Raw genomic sequence first — 20,799 nt, forward strand, 5'->3', positions numbered from 1 at the left:
ACAGTGTTTAGTAATGACAGTAGGCTAGTAGTGGTCATAGTGAGGGAAAATGTGACGTGTGATGCAACATTGTGTTATGTATTTTGAATTGTAGCTGTGAAAAGTTATGTGTATTATCTTTAAAAGCTGAACCGACTCGCAGCAGTAAAACAAATTTTATTCCGATCCAAAGACTGTTTCTGTGAGATAAAGAACACTAAAAGATTACACCCTGGACACTATCCATTATATCCAAAGGTTACTCGTGTTAAATAATCATTATTTCAATATTGATCAAAATAATCGTGATTATGATTTTTTCCTAAACTGAGCAGCCCTATGTTCTTGGCTTGAAAAAGTACAGCTTTAGGTCACTCACATTGCACTTCCAAGTGTCTTTGAGCCAGGAGGTCCTTTACAGCAGGGTGGTCAATGATGCAGTCCACTGGCACTCCATCATCCTCTTTAGTGACAGAAAATCTTACTTGGCTGGTGACAGTAAACATCCTGTCGTACATCTCTTCAACGGTTGTCTCCCCTAGAAAAACATCACAAAAACGGGGGGGGGGGGTTACAGCTTAACCCTTGTGTTGTCCTTGGGTCAACTTGACCCGTTTCTAAGTGTTTCATATCTGAAATTTGGATTTCTTTCAACCAAATTGCCCAAACTTGACATGGATGATTCTTCAGGTAAAAGTAATGTTTACTTTCATTGAATTTTTGGGTGTTTCAATTAATCTTATAGCATTTGAATTCCTTTTTTTAACGGTTTGAAAACAGTATCCAGACCAAACTTTGACATCTACCCATCTGAGATCCACTCAACATCCTCTGATCTTAACTAGTAGTCAAAATAATTCATCATTTCTGTCTTTTTAACTTAAATCGTATGTACAATTTGATATAAATGAGGTTTTTTGACCATGAATTCCAAGAATACATGTAAAACCTGTTATTAAACCAGCTCAGGTTTAAAAAAAAAAAATGCAGAAGCTGGAAAAAGTGACAAATAAATCAGAAAAAGCAACAAAAACATTGGAAAAGCACAAAAAAAATTCATTTTCAATTTTGACCTGGAAGGCCAAGTTCATGGTTAACAGGAAGACAACACAAGGGTTAACCCCACAAAAACAAATCTGAAATCCTGCAGCTGCATCGACCCACAGTGACCATAATGGTCATTTGGGATGCACCAATTTATCCCCTCGAACACTGATATTTGAAAATTAGCAATAATTAGCTTATTTGCAAACAGGGTTCTAAGATTGGCACCATCCGCCAGCAAAATACTGGTAAATTATGCAAGTAGATGGTAAATTTGCTTCACTCGCCGGCCAAAACTCTATCGTAATCTGTTGAGTGGCCGGTGAAGATTCTCTTGCCATTTGGCTGGTGGACGTAAAAGTTCATTTTGAACCTTGTTTGCCAATAATAAATAAGATAACATTCTCCATGGCAGATGCTGATGTTTGTGTTGTGTCGCATCAATTTTTTGCCGGCTAAATGTCTTTTTAGTGATTTCGGGTCGGGCTCGGACAACAATATAGCTGATAGTTGATTGAAAGAAGAAGCCACTGGCTCGGCACAACTTTGACACTGGCACGATGTAGGAGTGCAGAACTGCGACTTGAATATTGGAGAAATTTTTGAGGCACAAATGACACGCAAATACCTATGAGCTCCATGCACCAGCATCAGGACAGTGGACCGCTGCTAAGCTCTGGGTCTCACATCTTGGATGAGAAGAGAAATGGCAGATATGCTTATGGTATCTATAGTAGTTATAGTTAGTATAGGTAGTGGTAAAGTGGGCTATTAGCAGCAGCTATTTTTTTTTTGAAGAAAAAAAAAATTGTGCTCAATTAAAGATGAAATGCTTAATGACTTATAAACAGTTATTCTTTATCATGAAGATTTCTTTATTTTACTTTACAATATGGGGTATACACAAAAACAGAATAAACAACAGCAAGGGGCATTGGCCATATTATTATTAAAAACTCCGTGCATCCCTAATAGTCAAAGCTATTAAGAGCACATTGCCTGTCAAAATGAAGGGCTTTCAAATGACATTTACATTTAATTTATGATTCAGCGATGCGGCGCCGGAACGAGACCAGAGGATTCAGACGGGCCCGAGGTCTTTGATTCTGACGAGAGCAGCGAGAGTGGCCGGGTCATATACGCCTGATAATGAATGCCTCTGCAGCTTGAGGGTTGAGCATTGTTGGGGCTTACCCTGCAGTAATCTGCTGCCCACTAGGCCCTAGGCTGTCAGAGGGGCATTCATTTAGAGAGCATTACAATGCCACAGGGGCATCACATTAGCTGCAGTGCTGAGTGTGATGGTTTACTCGCACTTAATGAAGTGAGGAAATAATTACAGCCCCACTCTGACCTGCAGCACACTTCCATTTCAGCCTTGTCACAGGGGAGCCCGACTGGACTCAGGGAGGGCAAAACACTGTTGTTCCACAGTTGATGATCACCAATACACACATATGTGGCCTCTTGATGGCTATTAACCCTGTGTAACACCCACCCACCCATCCAAGACCTGCCTACATAAAATAAATATAGAGGGCTAGGTAAGTGGTCAATGCGAATGAGAGTATTACATTTGACCACTCAACTGCAGTGAGAGAACAGGCTGTGTGAAAAGCACACTGACTGTTCAAGAAGAGCAAGTAGCATAATGATAATAACAGTAAGAGAAAAAAGTGTGATGGGAACGCATTAAAAATAAATGACTTTCATTCAGAAATCGGGATTATCTTGCTATTTTGCTGCAGAATTAATCAGATGGTAAAAAGTACCAAGAGTTTTAGTATACATTTATAATTATAGGATGTACTGCAGGTCTAAACATCTATCTTATGGTATACATTGATTTGCCCCCTGGAAGCAGTTAACTATAGCCTACATCTAAGTCATTTAACTTCATGCTAAAAAGCCCAGAGGGCATTAACGTGACACACAGCAAATGAGTTAATTCCAACCATCTTTAGTTAAAGTGGAGTGCGGTGATCAGCGGTAACGCTCAAAGAACAATGCCGTCTTGTTCCCCGCCAAATAACGACGGCGATTTCTCATTAAGGGCTCTATTGTCGTCGTGCAATCACAAGGACTGAAGCGCCGCACTAGGTCAGTTTGTAAGGTCAGTGAGGGCGTTTCCATGTGCACCTGCGCCAAAGGGTTGGGTGAAGTGGAGCATGAATTGGAGGGACGTGGTAAGTCATTATCCTCTCAGTCCCGATAATTGTCTCAAACCAATCACAGCGCCGCATTACAAAATTGGCTCAGGAAAAGATGGTATACTGTAGAGCAGAAGTGGTAGGGTTGGACGAAATAATTACCACAACACTTAAATAGATGTTTTCCAATATGGCTATATATAATCACAATATAGCAAATCACTAGGGTTGTCCCCTCTTCGTCAATTAGTTGGTTGTTTTGGTCTTAGTCGACTAAGATTACTTTAGTCGAGTAGTCATTTTTCATGCTTTTTTCATGCTGAAGGACTTATTTCTAAGACACTTATCAGCACGTCTGGAAAACACAAGATTGTGGGGAAACTCAGTTTCATAGATCTGTCAATTAAATCACCAGGGCAGAAGTGGTCTATATCGACAACGTTTCATTTCCGGGATCAATTTCATCTGGATGTCAGTGACCTTCAGCTTTCTTGGCGTTGGCATTCTTAACTCTTCACCTGTTGTCCTCGGGTCAAAATGGACCCCTTTAAAAAATATATCTACGTCGATATCTGAAATATGGGTTTCTTTTTAACCAACTTACCACAAAAAAATGGATTGGATTCCTTACAATGCTCTTTGCAAATACAAATGAATCACTTTCATTCCTGACTAAACTCATCTGTACGGGCCTCTGATGTTAACTATTAGTCAAAATGATTCATAATTTCTGCTTGTTTAACTCAAATATTAGGTATAGTTCTATATAAATGAGGGTTATTGACCATGTATTCCAAAAAGTACTGTAGAGCTAGTGGTAGTTAGGTAGTGTTAGTGAAAACTTTTTAAAAAAGTCTGAAAAAAGCAAACAAAAATGTCAAATTTTGTCGGTTTTTGACCCGGGAGGACAACACAAGGGTTAAATTGAGACAGCTAGCTAGATCTTTGAATGTGAAGGCTGAAGATGTGAAGGGGGGGCGGCAAAGGACCGCAGGCTGGAGTCAAACCGCCTTAGCTCCTCCCAAGACGACTGTGATTGGTTTAAAGAAATGCCAATAAACCAGAGCACATTTTTCTCCCATCCCGGAATACCATGTGGACTAGCCAGACCCTCCTTCACAGCGCTGTGGAGGAAGGTCTGGCAATGCAAGACTAGGGCCAAAGAGGTACATGTGTGACTTTCAAAGTTTAGTTTCTGTTTGTGCGGTTAGGTTTTATGCGATGTCATGGCTGCAGTCCCCTCAATGGGCAAGACTACCACCACCGCTAATTTTCTGCAAAAAACAGAGCTGCTTGCGTGCAATCTCAGAGAGACATTTCTTTACCAACATCCCGTCTTGTACTACCTTGTCTGCATGACAGGGCAGTACAGTCTAGCTGTGCCTCTCATTTGACTTCTGCGCCGTGCAAAAATACCGAAGGGACAGGCAGAGGACATTTCAAGATCAGGAAAATAGCTTTGCGTGCACGCATCTCAGGACTGTCATAAAAAAAAAAAAGAAAATAGTCCTTGATTTGTCTCCTTGTGTCAATTATTTTTGGTCATGATTTTTCTCACAAAACAATTTGAATATGAAAAACGGTTTAAAAAAATACTTCTGAAAGTCCTGAGTCATGTTTGAAGATCAGACTAATACAGATGGAGCCGTTCTAATTGTACAGACCAGCCAACACTTGTCAATTATCAGTGTCATCCAAGCCCTGATGAGGAAAACAACTGCGGATCAGGTCGCGGAAGGACTCAACAATGCAAGAATGTGCAGAGAGATGATCAAACTTTGTGAGCACAGAGATTCGCAAATCACATACGCTCTTGGTGACATTCCACAGTTCAATCTGCGCACACTGAAAGCGTAGCCCCTGATCAGTGGGTGAACATTTGTCGTTTCGAGTCAATGTTATCTAAACCACCGGGTCCCATGCCAGTAACAACCTAAAGTCCCTGTCAGTCTTCTTGAATAACATGCTTGGAAACATTAATACAGGATTATTGTATTTGATTGCGGAGTAGTTACGTGAATTCTTACATATTCTGAATTAAACGCAGCATTGAACTGGAACCACACTGTTGGAAACAATGCCGTACAATCCAAGATGTTCTTCGTATACTGTATCAAAATTCATTATTGTTTTTTTATTAAGTGATGTATTGCTGTATTTTGAATTGCGGTTTTAGTTACTGAACGTTTTTCTCAACAGGTTTCCCGAATTTAAACAGTGGCGACTGCGTAAACCCATCAGAACCACTCAAAACACTCGATGCCAAGGGGCAACATCTGGCATGTCCCAGACCCACATGACTGGGGGCGGGATCGACACAACTTCTTGACGTCAACTGAACATCGCCTTTTACAAGCCGCCTTAAGACTCAAGGTCCAGAAAAGTTATACACACACACATTACAAGAGGGTACAAACCAACACACATACATACAAACCTACAAATAGCAATGCCCAGTAGTTAAAACAGGTACAGGTGCGTGTTCCAGTGATTCCAGAGTTTTAACTATTTTATGAGTGCAGGATTGGTTATAGCATTTAAAATTGCATTATTTGACTCGGTTAATCGGCGTATGAATCTGTACATGAGATTCCTGTTTATTGTTCACGTCCTGCAAAATCCAGACATAATATTGCCGATCAGTATGAATCATCTAACAGTCATTGTGTTGAGCAGATGTTGGGTCAAAACTGACGTTCAAACACATCCTGTTAAGTTTCCTGATTTGCATTTTTTTTTTTCTTATAAATTCATTGTTCTGACAGCTGTCCCTTTTAAACAAAAACATACATCTTTTTGTGCTCTTTATTCAACAAAAGCCTATATATTTGGCAATTGTAAAGCATACATGTGTGTTTTTTGTGTTAGTCCATCTTGCTTTTTTAATTATCACTTAAACAGCTCAGAGATGTTCAAGGAGCAACCTGCTGAAGATTTCTTGCAGTGTGAATTCAGTCAGTGAGTTCTGTTTTTGAACAAAGGGTGGAAAATTAATGCTTTTTAAAAAATCTGATTCATTGATTAATTGAAACAAATAATCGACAGATTAATCGATTATTAATATAATCGTCAGTTGCAGTCCTAATTAGCCAGCTCCTTTTTCTGAAATAATAAGGGAACAGTTAGTCACAAACCTTTTATTTTTTGTGATTAAATATAATAATGACACATTTAAAGGTCAGTTTAATTGTGACAAAATACTCACAAAGTACTTTAATACAGGGTTTACACACTTTAATTAATGGCTTTATTAATAGTGTTAGATAATATTATTAATTTAATCATTCGCACATGAGTTATAAACCATTAATTCATAAGGACCATTTTGGGGTTGCCAGGTTATGAAACATTTTGAAGAATTAAAGAGCATGTGGGTCATGCCAGAGGAAGATATTCCACAACCTGGCAACCTCAAAGCTTTTCTTTTGTGTAAAGCATTATTAAATGATTCATTAACTAATGATAAAACCATAAGTTACATCTTATGACCTATTTATGAAAGGTGCCTTATTAGATGATGTTTCTAAAAAAAAAAAAACTGACAGATAATTTACTAAAAGTCAGATGTGTGGAAGGTGGATTGACTGAAGAAGGTGCAGGATACTGACAGAAGCTTAAAAAAAGGAGTTAGTGAGCCTTGAGTATGGAAAATGTATTTGCGCATATCCCCAAGGTCAAGAATAAAACTATGCTCAAGCTCTTATAATATTCAAAAGAGTAACAATAAGAGCAAAGTGGAATACAGCTTCTATTTGATTTGCTAAGAGATTCCAAAAAATGTATTTTTTTACTGAATAAAGATGGATCCCATAATCCAAAATCATTCAAAGCTGAATCTGAAATGGCCTTATTCTGATGAAATGTTCTGCTTGCAGTTTTTCCCAGGATCACATACACATTTTAACAAATCTCCTGTGCTCCGGCAGCAGTTGCAGCCGAGCACTGGGCTTCACTACATTTAAATAATATCGCAGCTGTCATTTATGCTAACAAGCATTTTACCACCTCGTGTGTTGAGTCTCTCTCAGGCCGGAGCCCATCAGTCCCCTACCTGCCAGCATGATAAATGGTCACGAAACCAATTCGGACAAATTGAAAGTGTGTTAAAATCAGCCAGGAGATTTCTTCCTTGCCATTATGGCTGTCTTGCCTTCACACGGACGCAAGGAAAAACACAATCCCAGAGATTCTTTTAAAGCCAGTGTGATGTGTGCCTTTTAATCTCGAGCTAATGAATTGTTTAGCGCGTCCATAATGAGCAGTGATTTGTGTTTCCTGGGGTACAGGATGGCGTGACTCTCTGGCTCTCTTTATGTATCCACTGCCACTATGGATTAGCCCCGCTCAGCATGTCGGTGGCAATTCGCTGATCTAACCATCCTGTTGTCTCCCCCCCCCCCCCCCCCTTACACAACCACTCGACAACTCATAAACAGAAATTGACTTCGACTCCTGTAGGGAACACTGGAGGCACAGATGGCATTTAGCTTCAGATTCGCTCTTGTCTAAATATTTCATCTCTCAACAAGCCAAATAACTCCTCTCCATTCTAATACATATATAATTTGACAACAGGCCCAGATATATTGACCCTGTGTAAATACAATATGACTAAAATGAATATCCCCCTTTGCTGTACACTAAGTATGTAATGAATAATTGATGACCCTTAATCATAACTGAGAGGTAATGAGGATTTTTCTCCACCCCGGATTATAAACCACGGCTCTCTGCAGAAAGGCACTGAAATGAAAGCCAAATGTGCAGATGTGAGTTCATCACCACCTTTACCAGGTACTGATGGTTCAAAGTAAGTAGAGAAGATGTAGGGTTGTCTTAAAAAACGTAGAATTCACTCAGCAGTCAAGGTGTAGCTAAATGTTCACAGAAAATAGTCAAGCAATTTAAATCCAAACGAAGCATTTCTGAAATAAAAAAAGAGTGCCTCTAAGGCAAATGGTTTGTCAAATGTATTATGAAACATAACACGGGCTTGGGTTGCTGCTCTTGCAGATGTGAATGCCTGGTTTTTACGATTTCATACTGGCGCTGAGCAAGCAGCCCAAACACATGGAATGGGGATTTTACACATGGGGTGGAAAAAAGCAGCATATGCCAGAATGATTATTTTTTTGTGGTACTTCCTATACATGCCAGTAACATAACCAGTACAACACACATTAATGATTTAGAGGAGAGCTACATTTTGATCACGGTGGAAGCGCCTTGAGAGGCCGAGATATGTAGGGAAGTGGACAGGTCTGGAGGATGTGAAGCAAACTCGGGGAGGCTGTTATTCCACTGACCTGTCAGTTCTTCCTCCCCTTTCATCCATCTGATGGAGGCAGCTGGCTTGCTGCCCATGGCTGTGCAGGTGAGCTCCGTCTCGTTCCCCTCGCTGACCACATCCTCGCGGCTCTCGATGATTGGGTTGCCTGGCGGGACTGACCCACGGCAACAGTTAGAAACACGCCAGCATACCGACATTCATACACCCGCAAATGTGGTAACACTTAACAATGAGGGTGTAAAATCATGTTTAAGAAATGGGTGAATTTCTGTTCCTCACAACTAAGACATGACCAAATACCTGTTCATACTCAACTTTTAGGGAATGTACAACAAATACCACATTGTGATCTAATTGGTCAGCTTGTGAAATGATGGTAAAGTGAACATATTATATGATCATTTCTGTTAGCTTTTAACGTCTGCTGATTTTGTCTTGGCTTGTCGACTGGCACCTGAATGTTGTCAAAGCTAGAGTGTGGTTGTGTGTGTGTATGTGTGTGTGTGTGTGTGTGTGGGGGGGGGTGTTGGCATTGAGCTCTGGCTCTCAACAATGTGTAGTTCTTTGTGTCTGACTAAAAGTTTGATGAAAGAGAACTCTTATGTTTCTATGAGTACTGTTCTGCTTTCAGAGAGACTGGACAGAAGGGGAGAGATATAATTTTCTCTCAATTCAAAGTGTAAAAAAAAGTGACTGTGCATTTAATTTACAAACTCAACATTTAGTTGGATTGAAGATTTAAGTTGCTTTGTTAGCTGGTAGAACAGATCCCATGGTCACCATCTTAGTTTAGCAGGTTAGTATACACTTAGTACAGCTGAAGTTGATGTTATTAGTTTTGCAGGTATTTGTTCATGTAGTAAAACAAAAATGTTGACCTGATGTCTCTAGATGAAGTCAGGGGACCACCAAAGGGATTACAATTCATCCTGAGGGGGGGCGGGAATATCTGCACCAAATTTCATGGCAATTGATGCAATATAGTCATCAAGACATTTGACTAAAAAAACATAAATGTCAATCAGATGGTGGTGCTCCATCAAACAGTTATTGAACTATTTCACGTTCTGATCAAAGTTGTGAAAGAGAAAAAGAACTCTAATCACATGAAGTTATAGTCACTTTCTTATGAGCTAAAGGAATTCATGAAACATTAATTAATTCATCATGAGTCATGCATCAGCTATGCATTACTTAAGCATATGTTTCGTACCCTTAATATAAAGTGTTACCCGACATTCTATGCCGAAGTTATGTAAGTATATGTGATTACATCCTATGATTGTATGGAGGAAAAATTAACACAAGATAGAATAAGACACAATTGTCCCTAGCGTTAGTCATCGCAACAAACTTGCTGAACTCGTTACTTGAAAGCAAAAAGTCAGCGGGGTGTTCATTTCAAGGACTCTTCAATGCAACCCTTGGTTCAGAAAATACTGCAGCTAGGCTTCAATTGTACAACTAGAGTAATTACTTTGAAAGTGCTTTTAATTCCTTTCAATCCCCCAGGATGTCTGCATGTTAAAAAAGGGTAACTAGTGAATTTCACCCCAAAAGCTAAAGGGTTTTGGCCCCGGTTTCCAAGGGGGAACTTTTGGGAAATCCAATCAACATTCCCGGACTCACAGAGTCAAACGCTGCCAAAACCCCCCAGGGTTTGACCCCATCGGTTCAGCATTGCTCCTTTTCGTTAGGGTTTGGGGCCCCGCGAGAGCCTAATTGGGACATTTTGTTTATTTACAAAAGGGAAAACGGGATCAAAGATTTCTATTATTTCGTATTCACTATCTATAACAGGGAGGAATACAATACAAATATGTGTGAGAAGGGGTGTGATTAGTGAGTGGGAAGTTCACACATGCAGCCTCACACCTACCCAGGACAGTGAGTCTGCGACTTCCGAGGAGGATTGTGTAGAGTGGCACCCTAGGCTCCCCCACGGAGGTGACAATTGGGCAGAGACCCCGCATTCGTTGTGAGAAATTCACCACTGGAACCCGGGTGTCCTTTAAGCTGTGGGGAAATGGGGGACAGAGACGTGAGGGTAAGAGTACGGAACAAACGCGAGATATGGGGTGAGAAAGGAAGAGGGTTGGGGGTGGGGAATGAACCGGGGGGGAGGAAAACAAAAGGGGAAAACAAAGGGAAAAAAGAAAAAGATTTAGGAAGGCGGAGGGGGTGGGGAAAAATAATGCCCTTTTGTGGCGTTTCCTTAATTGGTAAAAGAAAAGCATTTCAAAAAGATTATACAAATTATTTATAAAGTAGCTTTACATCCACGGAGCACTTGCAAAGAAGGAAAAGTGTGAGGAGTGCTCAGAGGGTCCCACAAACTAGCCAAAACTTAAAAGGGGTGTCTGGGCATGGGGCATCAAACTCCCTTTTTAAAAAAAAAAAAAAAAAAAAAAAAAGGGGGGGGCATTCACACATACAAAATGAAATTAAAAAACCCGTGCGGAGGTGGAAGGGGTTTTCCCTGAACTCTAAATCAAAAGTACCCGGGGGCTCTGTTACTAAGCCCCCTATGAAAATTGGTTTAATTTTCTTTTAAAGCGTCAAAAAAATTTTGCCCTCTCTCGAGGGTTTTTCTCAGCTTTTCATTTTGGGGCAGCTCCTTCCCCACCTCTTTTGCAGAAAAAGCTTTTGTTTTATTGGGGGCCTTTTTTGTTTTGACCCGCCTTCTTTTTTCAATTTCCCCTCGGTCTTCGAGTAACCAAATCTATTCCCCGTTTAAAGCACGGGGAGTTTGTTATTCCCTTCAGGCTTTGCACTTAGCATCATAATCATTACCCAAGGTCTCAGGGCAGTGTCAACATGAAACCTCATCGCCTGATATAATTTGAGAGCTCTTTGGAAGTCTCTCGTCAAAGGGAAACAATGACACCAATGCACTTTTGAGAGCCCGAGCACCTGCCGAGGAGGGAAGCCCTTCACTTCGGAGACGCTCAGTGTAGTTTATACAAGCTAGCATCACTAGCTGACTGCTTACATAAGAGCATAGGAGAGGCACAGCATCTTGGATGCATTAGCCAGGAGTGTAGTATTGTTTAGGCATATTTTCATTAAAATATAACTACATATCCAACCAACTAAATCTTTATGATTTAGTTGGTTGGACATCACTTAAAATTCGTAGACAACAACACTGGTATATCTTTATTTATAAAGCTATACTTGGCAAACTTCCACTGTACCTCTGTAATCTCCTCTCTGTCTGCTCAGGTACCTATCAGCTACGCTCTTCAAAGTGGTTGCTGTTTAACGTGCCACGAGTTGCAACCGAATTAGGAAGAACTGCTTTCTATTATTCAGCACCTTGGGGGTGGAATAATCTACAGAAAGTACTAAAGTTAGAAACCCTTATGTCCATTAATGAATTTAAAACTATTGTAAGGAAGGTTGTGATGGAGACATGTTCTTGTTTTTCTTGAGAGTCTAACTGTGTTTTTTAACATTTTGTACTTTGTACTTTTTTACCTTGAAAATGTAACTTGGTGTTTATGTATGTGTTGTGATTTGGCTGCTACCTTGGCCAGGTCTCTCTTGTAAAAGAGATTCTGAATCTCAATGGGACTTCCTGGTTAAATAAAGGATTAATAATAATAATAATAATATTAGGGCGCCAACTAATTAATTTTATCTGCTGATTCCTGATTAATCATTCAGCCAATGAAATGTCAGACAACTCAACCTCCCAACGCCAATACTGGCCTATTTCCCTTGCTCGTTTTGTCTGACCGACAATCCCAAACCCAAAAATATTCAGTTCTTGTTCATAGAAGACTTAACAAAACCAGAAAAAAACATTCACATTGAGAAGTTGACGTCTGTGAATCTTTGGTAGTTTTTGTTTGAAAAACAAGATCAACTATTAATGGGTTATTAAAATTGTTCTTGATTAAGTTTCTCTAAGTCACATAATCCTTCTAGCAACTAATTATTTCAGCTTGTACCGTGCTATTATCGAAGCTGTGAAGATCCCATGCAAGAAATGTCTTTATCCACATTGTAATAATAATGTATATTTTAAGTGTCTGTAACCATTATTTTTACATTAGTAATTAGTCACATGTATATGAAAGGTGTCATTTGTGGCAGGAAAGCCTCAGTTAATTACCACCCGCCTCAGTTTACCTCAGCTCGATGGAGCTTTGTACTTTCCATCATGACTTCACCTAAATATACACGGCAACTCCCTTAACCCTTGTGTTGTCCTCGGGTCAACCATGAAAAAAAACATGGCTTTTTCTGACATTTTTTGTCACTTTTTCAATGTCGTGGGTGCTTTTTATGATGTTTTTTTCCGAAGTTATTTGATATTTCTATTGTTGACATTTTCAGCTTATTTCGGAGCCCCTCTTTTTTTGTGATGAAAAAACTGTAAATGGGTCAAATTTGACCTGAGGACAACATGAGGGTTAAGCCAAGTGGCGTGTTATCCGTATGCATTTTGAATTTTGAATTATCCACGTGTATGTCTACTAAAGCCTGACCAATAAAGGATTTTTAAGGCCGATACCAATACATATACCAATATTTGTTTATTTAAAAATCCGATATTTTGATATGTATTTTAAAAAAATCCAGAAACGTGTAAAAAAAATACATAAACTGATTTCCCTAACATTAGTTATTTCTAGTTATTTATGAGTTCTCACTAAAATAATGTAATTTTTTGTTTTATGGTCACAACAGAACAGAGGAACATCAAAATATATTAAAGTTCTGATAAATAAAATGTATAAAAATACAAACTTAAGATATGAAACTTAAAGTCCTTTGAACAAAAACACATTAACCAAAAATAGAATCAGAGTATTGCCAACAGGGACGTTTTAGAGCGTCCTCTGGTGGACAGACTATGCATAACATGGTTGACGGTCCGTAAAATTTTTTTTTTTTAAATATGATCTAATGAATGACTTGAAAAAAAGAAAAGAGATTGTGTTTTTATCGGCCATTATAGATGCTGATACTGATAGTTTGGGAAATGCCTATTATCGGCCGACAATATCGGCCAGGGCAATATATCGGTCAGGCTCTAGTGTCTACACTGTATACAGCGGGTGTGCACACGCACGCCACTTAGCGTTTTATCGCCACTTGCTTGTTATTGCGAAAAGAATGCGTTATCGCAAGAAGAAAGCTACAGTTGAGTTTAGGAAAAGAAGAATGGGGTTGACTTTAGTTAGAGAAGAAATTAACGGCTGAATTTAGAAAACGGGACACGATCCCCGGTCCGCTGGGTGAAAGTCCTGTGTTTTATCTATCCACCACCCTGACCAACCTTGACCTTTCATACTACTCACTACAGCGTAAATTCACACGCAATCGCAAGGTAATGTAAGTCAATGCAGGCCGAACAGCGTTGACATACACGGTAAAAAGCGAGTATGTGTCTTGATAACACGCCAATAATGGCGCACAAATTAGCTGGTCATACATACGCCATTTCTTTAGATCAATATGTACTTTCAGCTTTGTTCTTTTTGGCCTGCAGCTTTCCTGTTTTGGTTCACTCTCACAGCTCTCATAACCTCTCATAGCATAAGTTAGCATCCACTGTTGTAGTAAAGATTTATTTCCCTAAGGAGTTGGTGGAGACCAAAGACAGAGCAAAGAGAGAGTGAAATATTGGACCTACATTTACCAGCTATAGCCAGAAACACGAGTCCAAGTGAAACATGGTGTTGCTTTGTTTCTGATGGATGTGAAATTAGACATAAACTGTTGAATAACAAGGTTTTTATGTCAGTGTTGTGTGCACAACTTTCCCCCAATCGGTCCAAAGATATTGGACGTATAGTTGGACAGTAAAGTGAAAACAGTTTAAACATGTCATTATGGAAATCCATTTTAACCAACAACACTGGCATGAATTCAAGCTGCACAGCTGTTCTTCATGGAGCAGCTTTTTACTTTATTCATGAAGGAAGTTTTTACAATAAACTAAAGGCCCTGAAAACCTTATTTCTCAAACCGCTTCTCGCTATGATTGATTGGATGCGACATAACACATAATTTCACATAAGAGATTTATGCATTTGTTTTTTGGCTTTTCTTACTGGTTTGAAGGGCCAGAAAAAGCACCAATTGCAGTGTTTTTAGGAACATTTGAATCAAAAGTGATGACTGTTTGCTTAAATTGAATCTCCACTGTCAATCGGCTGTTTTTTTTACTTTGATGCTGTTAATGTAGTTATGACTATGACATTTTTAGAGAAATACTGAACATTTGAAACCTGGTTTTCAGGAGCTTTTTTGAACCCACAGTATATAATGCAAAAAGGAAAGTCCATCACAACATTTAACCCTGTCTTGTCCTCATGGGTCAAAAAGATTAACACTTTAACACTACATACATTACATTTTCCAACATTTTTAATTTTTAGTTTTCACTAACACCACCTTACTACCACTAGTTTTACACTTCTTTTTGGAATTCATGGCCAATAAACCTCATTTATATAGAATTATACCTAATATTTGAGTTTAAAAAAGCAGAAATTATGAATTATTTGGACTAATAGATAAGATCAGAGGAACATTTAATAATTGGATGAGTTTGGTCAGGAGTTTGAGTTGAAACCATTCCTATTTTCACCCGAAATTCAATCAAAGTCATCAATTGTATTTGCAAAGAGCGTTGTATGGAATCCATTCTGTTTTGTGGCAATTTGGTTTAAAAGAAACTCATATTTCTGAGAGACACATTTTAAAAAAGGGGTCAAATTTGACCCAAGGACGACAGGAGGGTTAAACATTAAAGCTTCGAAACACAAAGTAAGGCAACTCCTGAGAAAAGATGCAGTGAATAAATAATGGTGTGATCTTGCATCTCCATCCACAGAGGTCCACCTTTGCTGATAAAAGCTTATTTTTCCCATTTCAGATGACAACTCTGCCAAATTGCATGTCAGTTCGCATATATCTAGCAGCATAAATACCTCATCCCAACAACACTCGCTCAGCCGCTCCACCTATGACATAATTCATCTTTATTTGCTGCAATCTAAATTTGTTTATTTGTCCTTCACTGCTACTCAAAAGCTGTTATCATTTTTGCATGGTATTTGTGCGTCTGCTTCTGGGGCTGCTGCCTGCTTGTAGCTGCTGTTGTTTGTAGCTGCTGGGTGGGTCTCTGTGTCGCTGTTGTTTACTTACCTGTAGACAAAGATCTGCCACTGTGTCGAGCGGCCCTGTTGACAGGCAACAATGCCACTGTCTGAGGGGGGTCCCCACACAACCAGCAGTCTTTTAGGAACAGAGTCTGCAATAGTGCTGCCATGGGGTTCACTAGATCCATTTACGAGGAACACTTCACATGCAGCAGCGGCCAAATTACACTCAAGCTGCCTGTCAGAAATCAGACATACATGCAGATCTAATTGCAGATAAACACAACCTGTTGTGTTTTGTAATTGTTAATGGAACTGCATTGACTAAGGCGGAGAAAATGATATGTTTACATGCCCACTTGGAGCAGCTTATCAAAGATTGAAAGAAGGAAAGGTTGTCCTTAACCTTGTGGAAAGATTTCTTTAACAGTACAGAGCTAATATTGATTGTTTGGATACAAGCTAAATATTCATCGTTGTTTTTTCTAGACTGACATGATCCTGGTCTCCATCTACTCCAGGGCGCCAAAGTAAACATTTCTAAGATGTCATGACCTATGCTTCATATGAATCCATTTTTCTCTGCCATATTCTCAGATAGATTTGTACAAATATGACGAAGATGTGTATTCAAAGTCCCCTGATGCTCTTCACAAGGGAGAAAATGGAACAGGCGTCTCACTACCTAGACTTGTGAATAACAGCTGGGAAGCAATATAGACTGAAATGAAGGGTGTTTCTCGTTCACCTTGAATCTTGGCTCGGATCCCAGATACAAACAAGTAAAAAAGCAGAGACAAAACTCCGCAGAAGTAGGAGTAGCCCATATGCTCATGCATAATCATAATGTTCAATATCCTAATCTAAGAGATTATCGTAAAATCGAACAGTGACAAGGACACAGAAGTATTCCCATTATGGTAGCTCTGTGTATTATCATTTTAATCTTGCCGCATTCTTAGCTTAATGACTTGTGTAAAAGAGACCCAAAAGTCAAGGACAGATGGAATCACGTTTAACCTAAAGCTAGAGCTGATCTTGTAGTGATATCTGATACCTTCACTGCAAATGTCAAAAGCTGAGAGACTCCTTTTAGTACAGGATGCCCTTAAAATGTGAAACTGACACAAAAATACACACCTCTGGTGTGGAATAGGGTTAGGGTTAGGGTGTAGTGGTTTTTAGTGTGCAACACAATCTCACAAATATAGTGCAATTAGCACAAAGACTCAAACGCTGGCTAGATGTGGACACAAGGATGTGAGGAATTTGCTCTTCAACCACAAATTGGATTTTGAAGAGCAAATAGAGTCAGGCCATTGTTCCATATTTTCATGTGAAACTTCCAAGTAAAACAGCTTTGGATTCGATCTTAAAGCTGCTGTACTGTACTGGGCTGGGATTGCCTTCACACAGCTCTCACCAGAGTTTGACAGTCTTTCGCCTCCGATGTGACAAGCAAACACGGAGGTGGCTGAGCCCTTCTGGCGACAAATTTAGCGACTTATTCAGACCATCAGGGAAAAGGCGAGAAATATGTTGTAACTCATTTCCATGTATGCTGCTCTAAACAGTCAGTCACGGCTCTTCTGCCAACAGCACGGGGTCTCTACCTCTTGCGCCGTGCGCAGGCAGTCAGCCAACATGACTACTGGGATGCGCGATGGCGTCACCAATAGAGCCCGACCGATGAAGGATTTTTAAGGCCGATACCGATACGAATATGTGTTTTTTAAAAATTCCGATATGCCAATCAATATATCAGACGATATGCATGTATATATTTTTTTAATCCAGAAATGCGTTACAAAACATGAACAGATTTTCCTAAAAGTTATTTATGGGTTCTCACTAAAATAATATGATAATTTGTTTTATTGTCATAACAAAACAGAGGAACTTCCAAATATATTAAAGTTCAGATAAAATGTATAAGAATACAAACTTAAGATGTGAAACTTCTTAAAGATCTTTGAACAAAAACACATTTTCCAAAAAAATAATCAGTTGCCAACAGGGACGTGTAGAGCGCCCCTCTGGTGGACAGACTATGCAACGCCATCACTAACAGGGACGTTGTAGAGTGTCCTCTGGGGGAAACAGACATGCAACCCCATCCCTAACAGGGACTTTGTAAGCTCTTCTGGTGGACAGATTATGCACGCCATCACAACATGCGTTGTAGACTCCTCTGGTGGACAGATTTGCACACCATCACTAACAGGACGTGTAGAGCGTCTCTGGGACAGATTATGCCACCACACTAACAGGGACGTTGTAGAGCGTCTTCTGGTGGACAGATTGTACCACCATCACTACAGTGACGTTGTAGAGCGTGCCTCTGGTGACAGACTATGCAACCATCACTAACAGGGACGTTGTAGAGGTTCTGTGAACATCATGCAACACCATCCTACAGGGACATTGTAGAGCGTCCTCTGTTGGACAGACTAGCAACGCCACACTACAGGGACGTTTTTAGAGCGTCCTCTGGTGGACAGACTATGCAAACAATCCCATACAGGGACATTTGTAGACCCCTCTGGTGACAACTATGCAACGCCATCCTAACGGACTTTGTAAACGTCTCTGTGGACAGATTATGCACGCCATCACTAAGGGACATTGTAAGCTCTTCTGGGACAGACTATGAAAACGCCATCACTAACAGGGACTTTGTAGAGCGTCCTCTGGTGGACAGACTATGCACGCCATCACTAACAGGACTTTGTAGAGTGTCCTCTGGTGGACAGACTATGCAACCCCCATCCCTAACAGGGATTTTGTAGAGCGTCTTCTGGTGGACAGATTATGCACGCCATCACTAACAGTGACGTTGTAGAGCGTCCTCTGGTGGACAGATTATGCACACCATCACTAACAGGGACGTTGTAGAGCGTCTTCTGGTGGACAGATTATGCACACCATCACTAACAGGGACGTTGTAGAGCGTCTTCTGGTGGACAGATTATGTAACACCATCACTAACAGTGACGTTGTAGAGCGTCCTCTGGTGGACAGACTATGCAACGCCATCACTAACAGGGACGTTGTAGAACGTCCTCTGGTGGACAGACTATGCAACACCATCCCTAACAGGGACATTGTAGAGCATCCTCTGGTGGACAGACTATGCAACGCCATCACTAACAGGGACGTTGTAGAGCGTCCTCTGGTGGACAGACTATGCAACACCATCCCTAACAGGGACATTGTAGAGCGTCCTCTGGTGGACAGACTATGCAACGCCATCACTAACAGGGACTTTGTAGAGCGTCCTCTGGTGGACAGATTATGCACGCCATCACTAACAGGGACATTGTAGAGCGTCCTCTGGTGGACAGACTATGCAACGCCATCACTAACAGGGACTTTGTAGAGCGTCCTCTGGTGGACAGACTATGCACGCCATCACTAACAGGGACGTTGTAGAGCGTCCTGGGAAGGATTTGGTAACACTGCGCTGCAGGACTAGGTACCAAAACAAAAAAACAGAGAAGCTCTGTTGTACTGCTCTAATAATGTTCTGAATGTGGAGTACAGGAAAAACAATTTTGAATAATTTGTTTTTGGAAAATGCTTTGGTCATACTTTAGTAGTAAGTAAAGCTCAAATGACTTCTGCTAAGAATTCAAACTTAATGGGAAATTCCCATGTTTATTTATAAGACTGTGCATGCATACAAGATTGTCAATTTGATCTATTGTTTGAATATGTCAAGAAAACAAATATTCAGACTGTGTGGATTCGGCGTATAAGCATGACAGGCCACTCTTATGGTGAGTAAGTAGATAATTAAAAAATAAATTACGTGATGGTTAGAACCTGATTTTTTTTTAATGCATACCTACAGTAAGTGTATCAAATGGACTCTTACAACGTGGGCAATAACTCAAACTTTCACCATCATTTTAAAATCTCATTCATTCACATTTCATATACCCGTATCTTAAATGAAACTGGATATTATGAAACTGAAAGGTACAACGTCCACATCTGTGCTTGGTGCTGTGGCTGGGAGTCCCAATGTGGAAATGTTTCTTTGTAAGTGACCCCAATGTGCTTGCATATGTCATGCTCACTTCCCAACATTTCCCATTATGTCCGAGGCCCTAGCACTTACGTCTGACGTCTTTGAAGTAGATGGTCTGTCTGTTGGGATTGAGCAGCTGGATGACGGAGTCGTCGTTGTTCTTCACTCTGCAGCTGATGGTGGCCGTTTCCCCCTCGATCACCGACACATTGTCGGTCGCCAGGTTCTGACCTTCGACTACACAACAGACGACAATAGAGATGGGAAATGTGTCATTTCAAATGGGTGGCAGGGATTCCTGTCTGAATATTTTGAAATTTATTTTTCATACAACAGGGACTGCATGTAAACACGTGCACAGTGTGGCGATACGTGAACAGGCAGCGTAGATTTTATGGTTGCAGCCATGTCTAATCCTTTTGAATATATAAGAGCCATGTGCAGTGTTTGTCATTATTGATCTCCCCGGCTCAGAGTGGGCCCTATGAGTCAGTGCCAGATGGGCTGTAAGCTCGGCTGCCCACGAAGATAGGGAGAGAGGAGAGGGTAGGAAGAAAAAGAGACAAAGAAAGAGTGTAAGAAAGTGGCAAGTAGTAAATATGGGCCGGCTGGGGAGGAAGAGAGGGGGAGTTGAGCGAGAGAGTTGAAGGGAGAGATGAGCCGGGCTGGATGCAGTTTATGGTTGAGCTTTATCAGAGCCCTCCATCTGAGGTTCCATGTGACCAATGTGCGCTCTGTGTAATCAGCTGTTCTGTATCTCTAGGAATAAAAGTGCTGTAAGCATCTGCGTCACTCTCTGTACACTGGCAACATTGTTGCCACAGACAGGCCCTGGACCTTGTCATTGGAACTTACACCTCACATCGTAACCCCACTCCTCCACCCCCCCCCCCCCACCCCTCACGCCTCCCACCCCCACCCCTGTCTTCCATTGGAAATAGGAATCAAAAGTCACCTTGTGCTATATTTATCTGTCAGGAGCCCAAAAAGTGTAAGGAGAATGGTGAATACGTTTTTAATGCCTCGGATTCACCCCAGCGGAGGAACAACACTCCCAGCTACAGCCCCGAGGAACATGAAAAAGCACATTTGCATTCTGGAGTTGTCAGACGCCTCTCTTGCATTCTGACATTTACAAAGTGGAGGAGAAAAAAACACCTGCATTTTCAGATAGTGATAATG

General features: G+C 40.5%; 1 protein-coding gene across 1 annotated transcript in view; it reads right to left on the bottom strand.

Moving 5' to 3' along the window:
• The window catches only part of cadm1b (cell adhesion molecule 1b), a 184,193-nt gene that overhangs the window by 38,474 nt on the left and 124,920 nt on the right, over positions 1-20,799 (bottom strand). The window contains exons 3-8 of the mRNA XM_032509691.1: positions 19,708-19,854; positions 17,008-17,068; positions 15,631-15,822; positions 10,343-10,479; positions 8,480-8,617; positions 359-517 (exon numbers count right to left, since the gene is read on the bottom strand). Coding sequence (XP_032365582.1) covers positions 359-517; positions 8,480-8,617; positions 10,343-10,479; positions 15,631-15,822; positions 17,008-17,068; positions 19,708-19,854 — 834 coding nt within the window. The remainder of the gene's footprint in view (positions 1-358; positions 518-8,479; positions 8,618-10,342; positions 10,480-15,630; positions 15,823-17,007; positions 17,069-19,707; positions 19,855-20,799) is intronic.

This window comes from Etheostoma spectabile, chromosome 3, assembly GCF_008692095.1.
Source record: "Etheostoma spectabile isolate EspeVRDwgs_2016 chromosome 3, UIUC_Espe_1.0, whole genome shotgun sequence".
Classification (NCBI taxonomy): domain Eukaryota; kingdom Metazoa; phylum Chordata; class Actinopteri; order Perciformes; family Percidae; genus Etheostoma; species Etheostoma spectabile.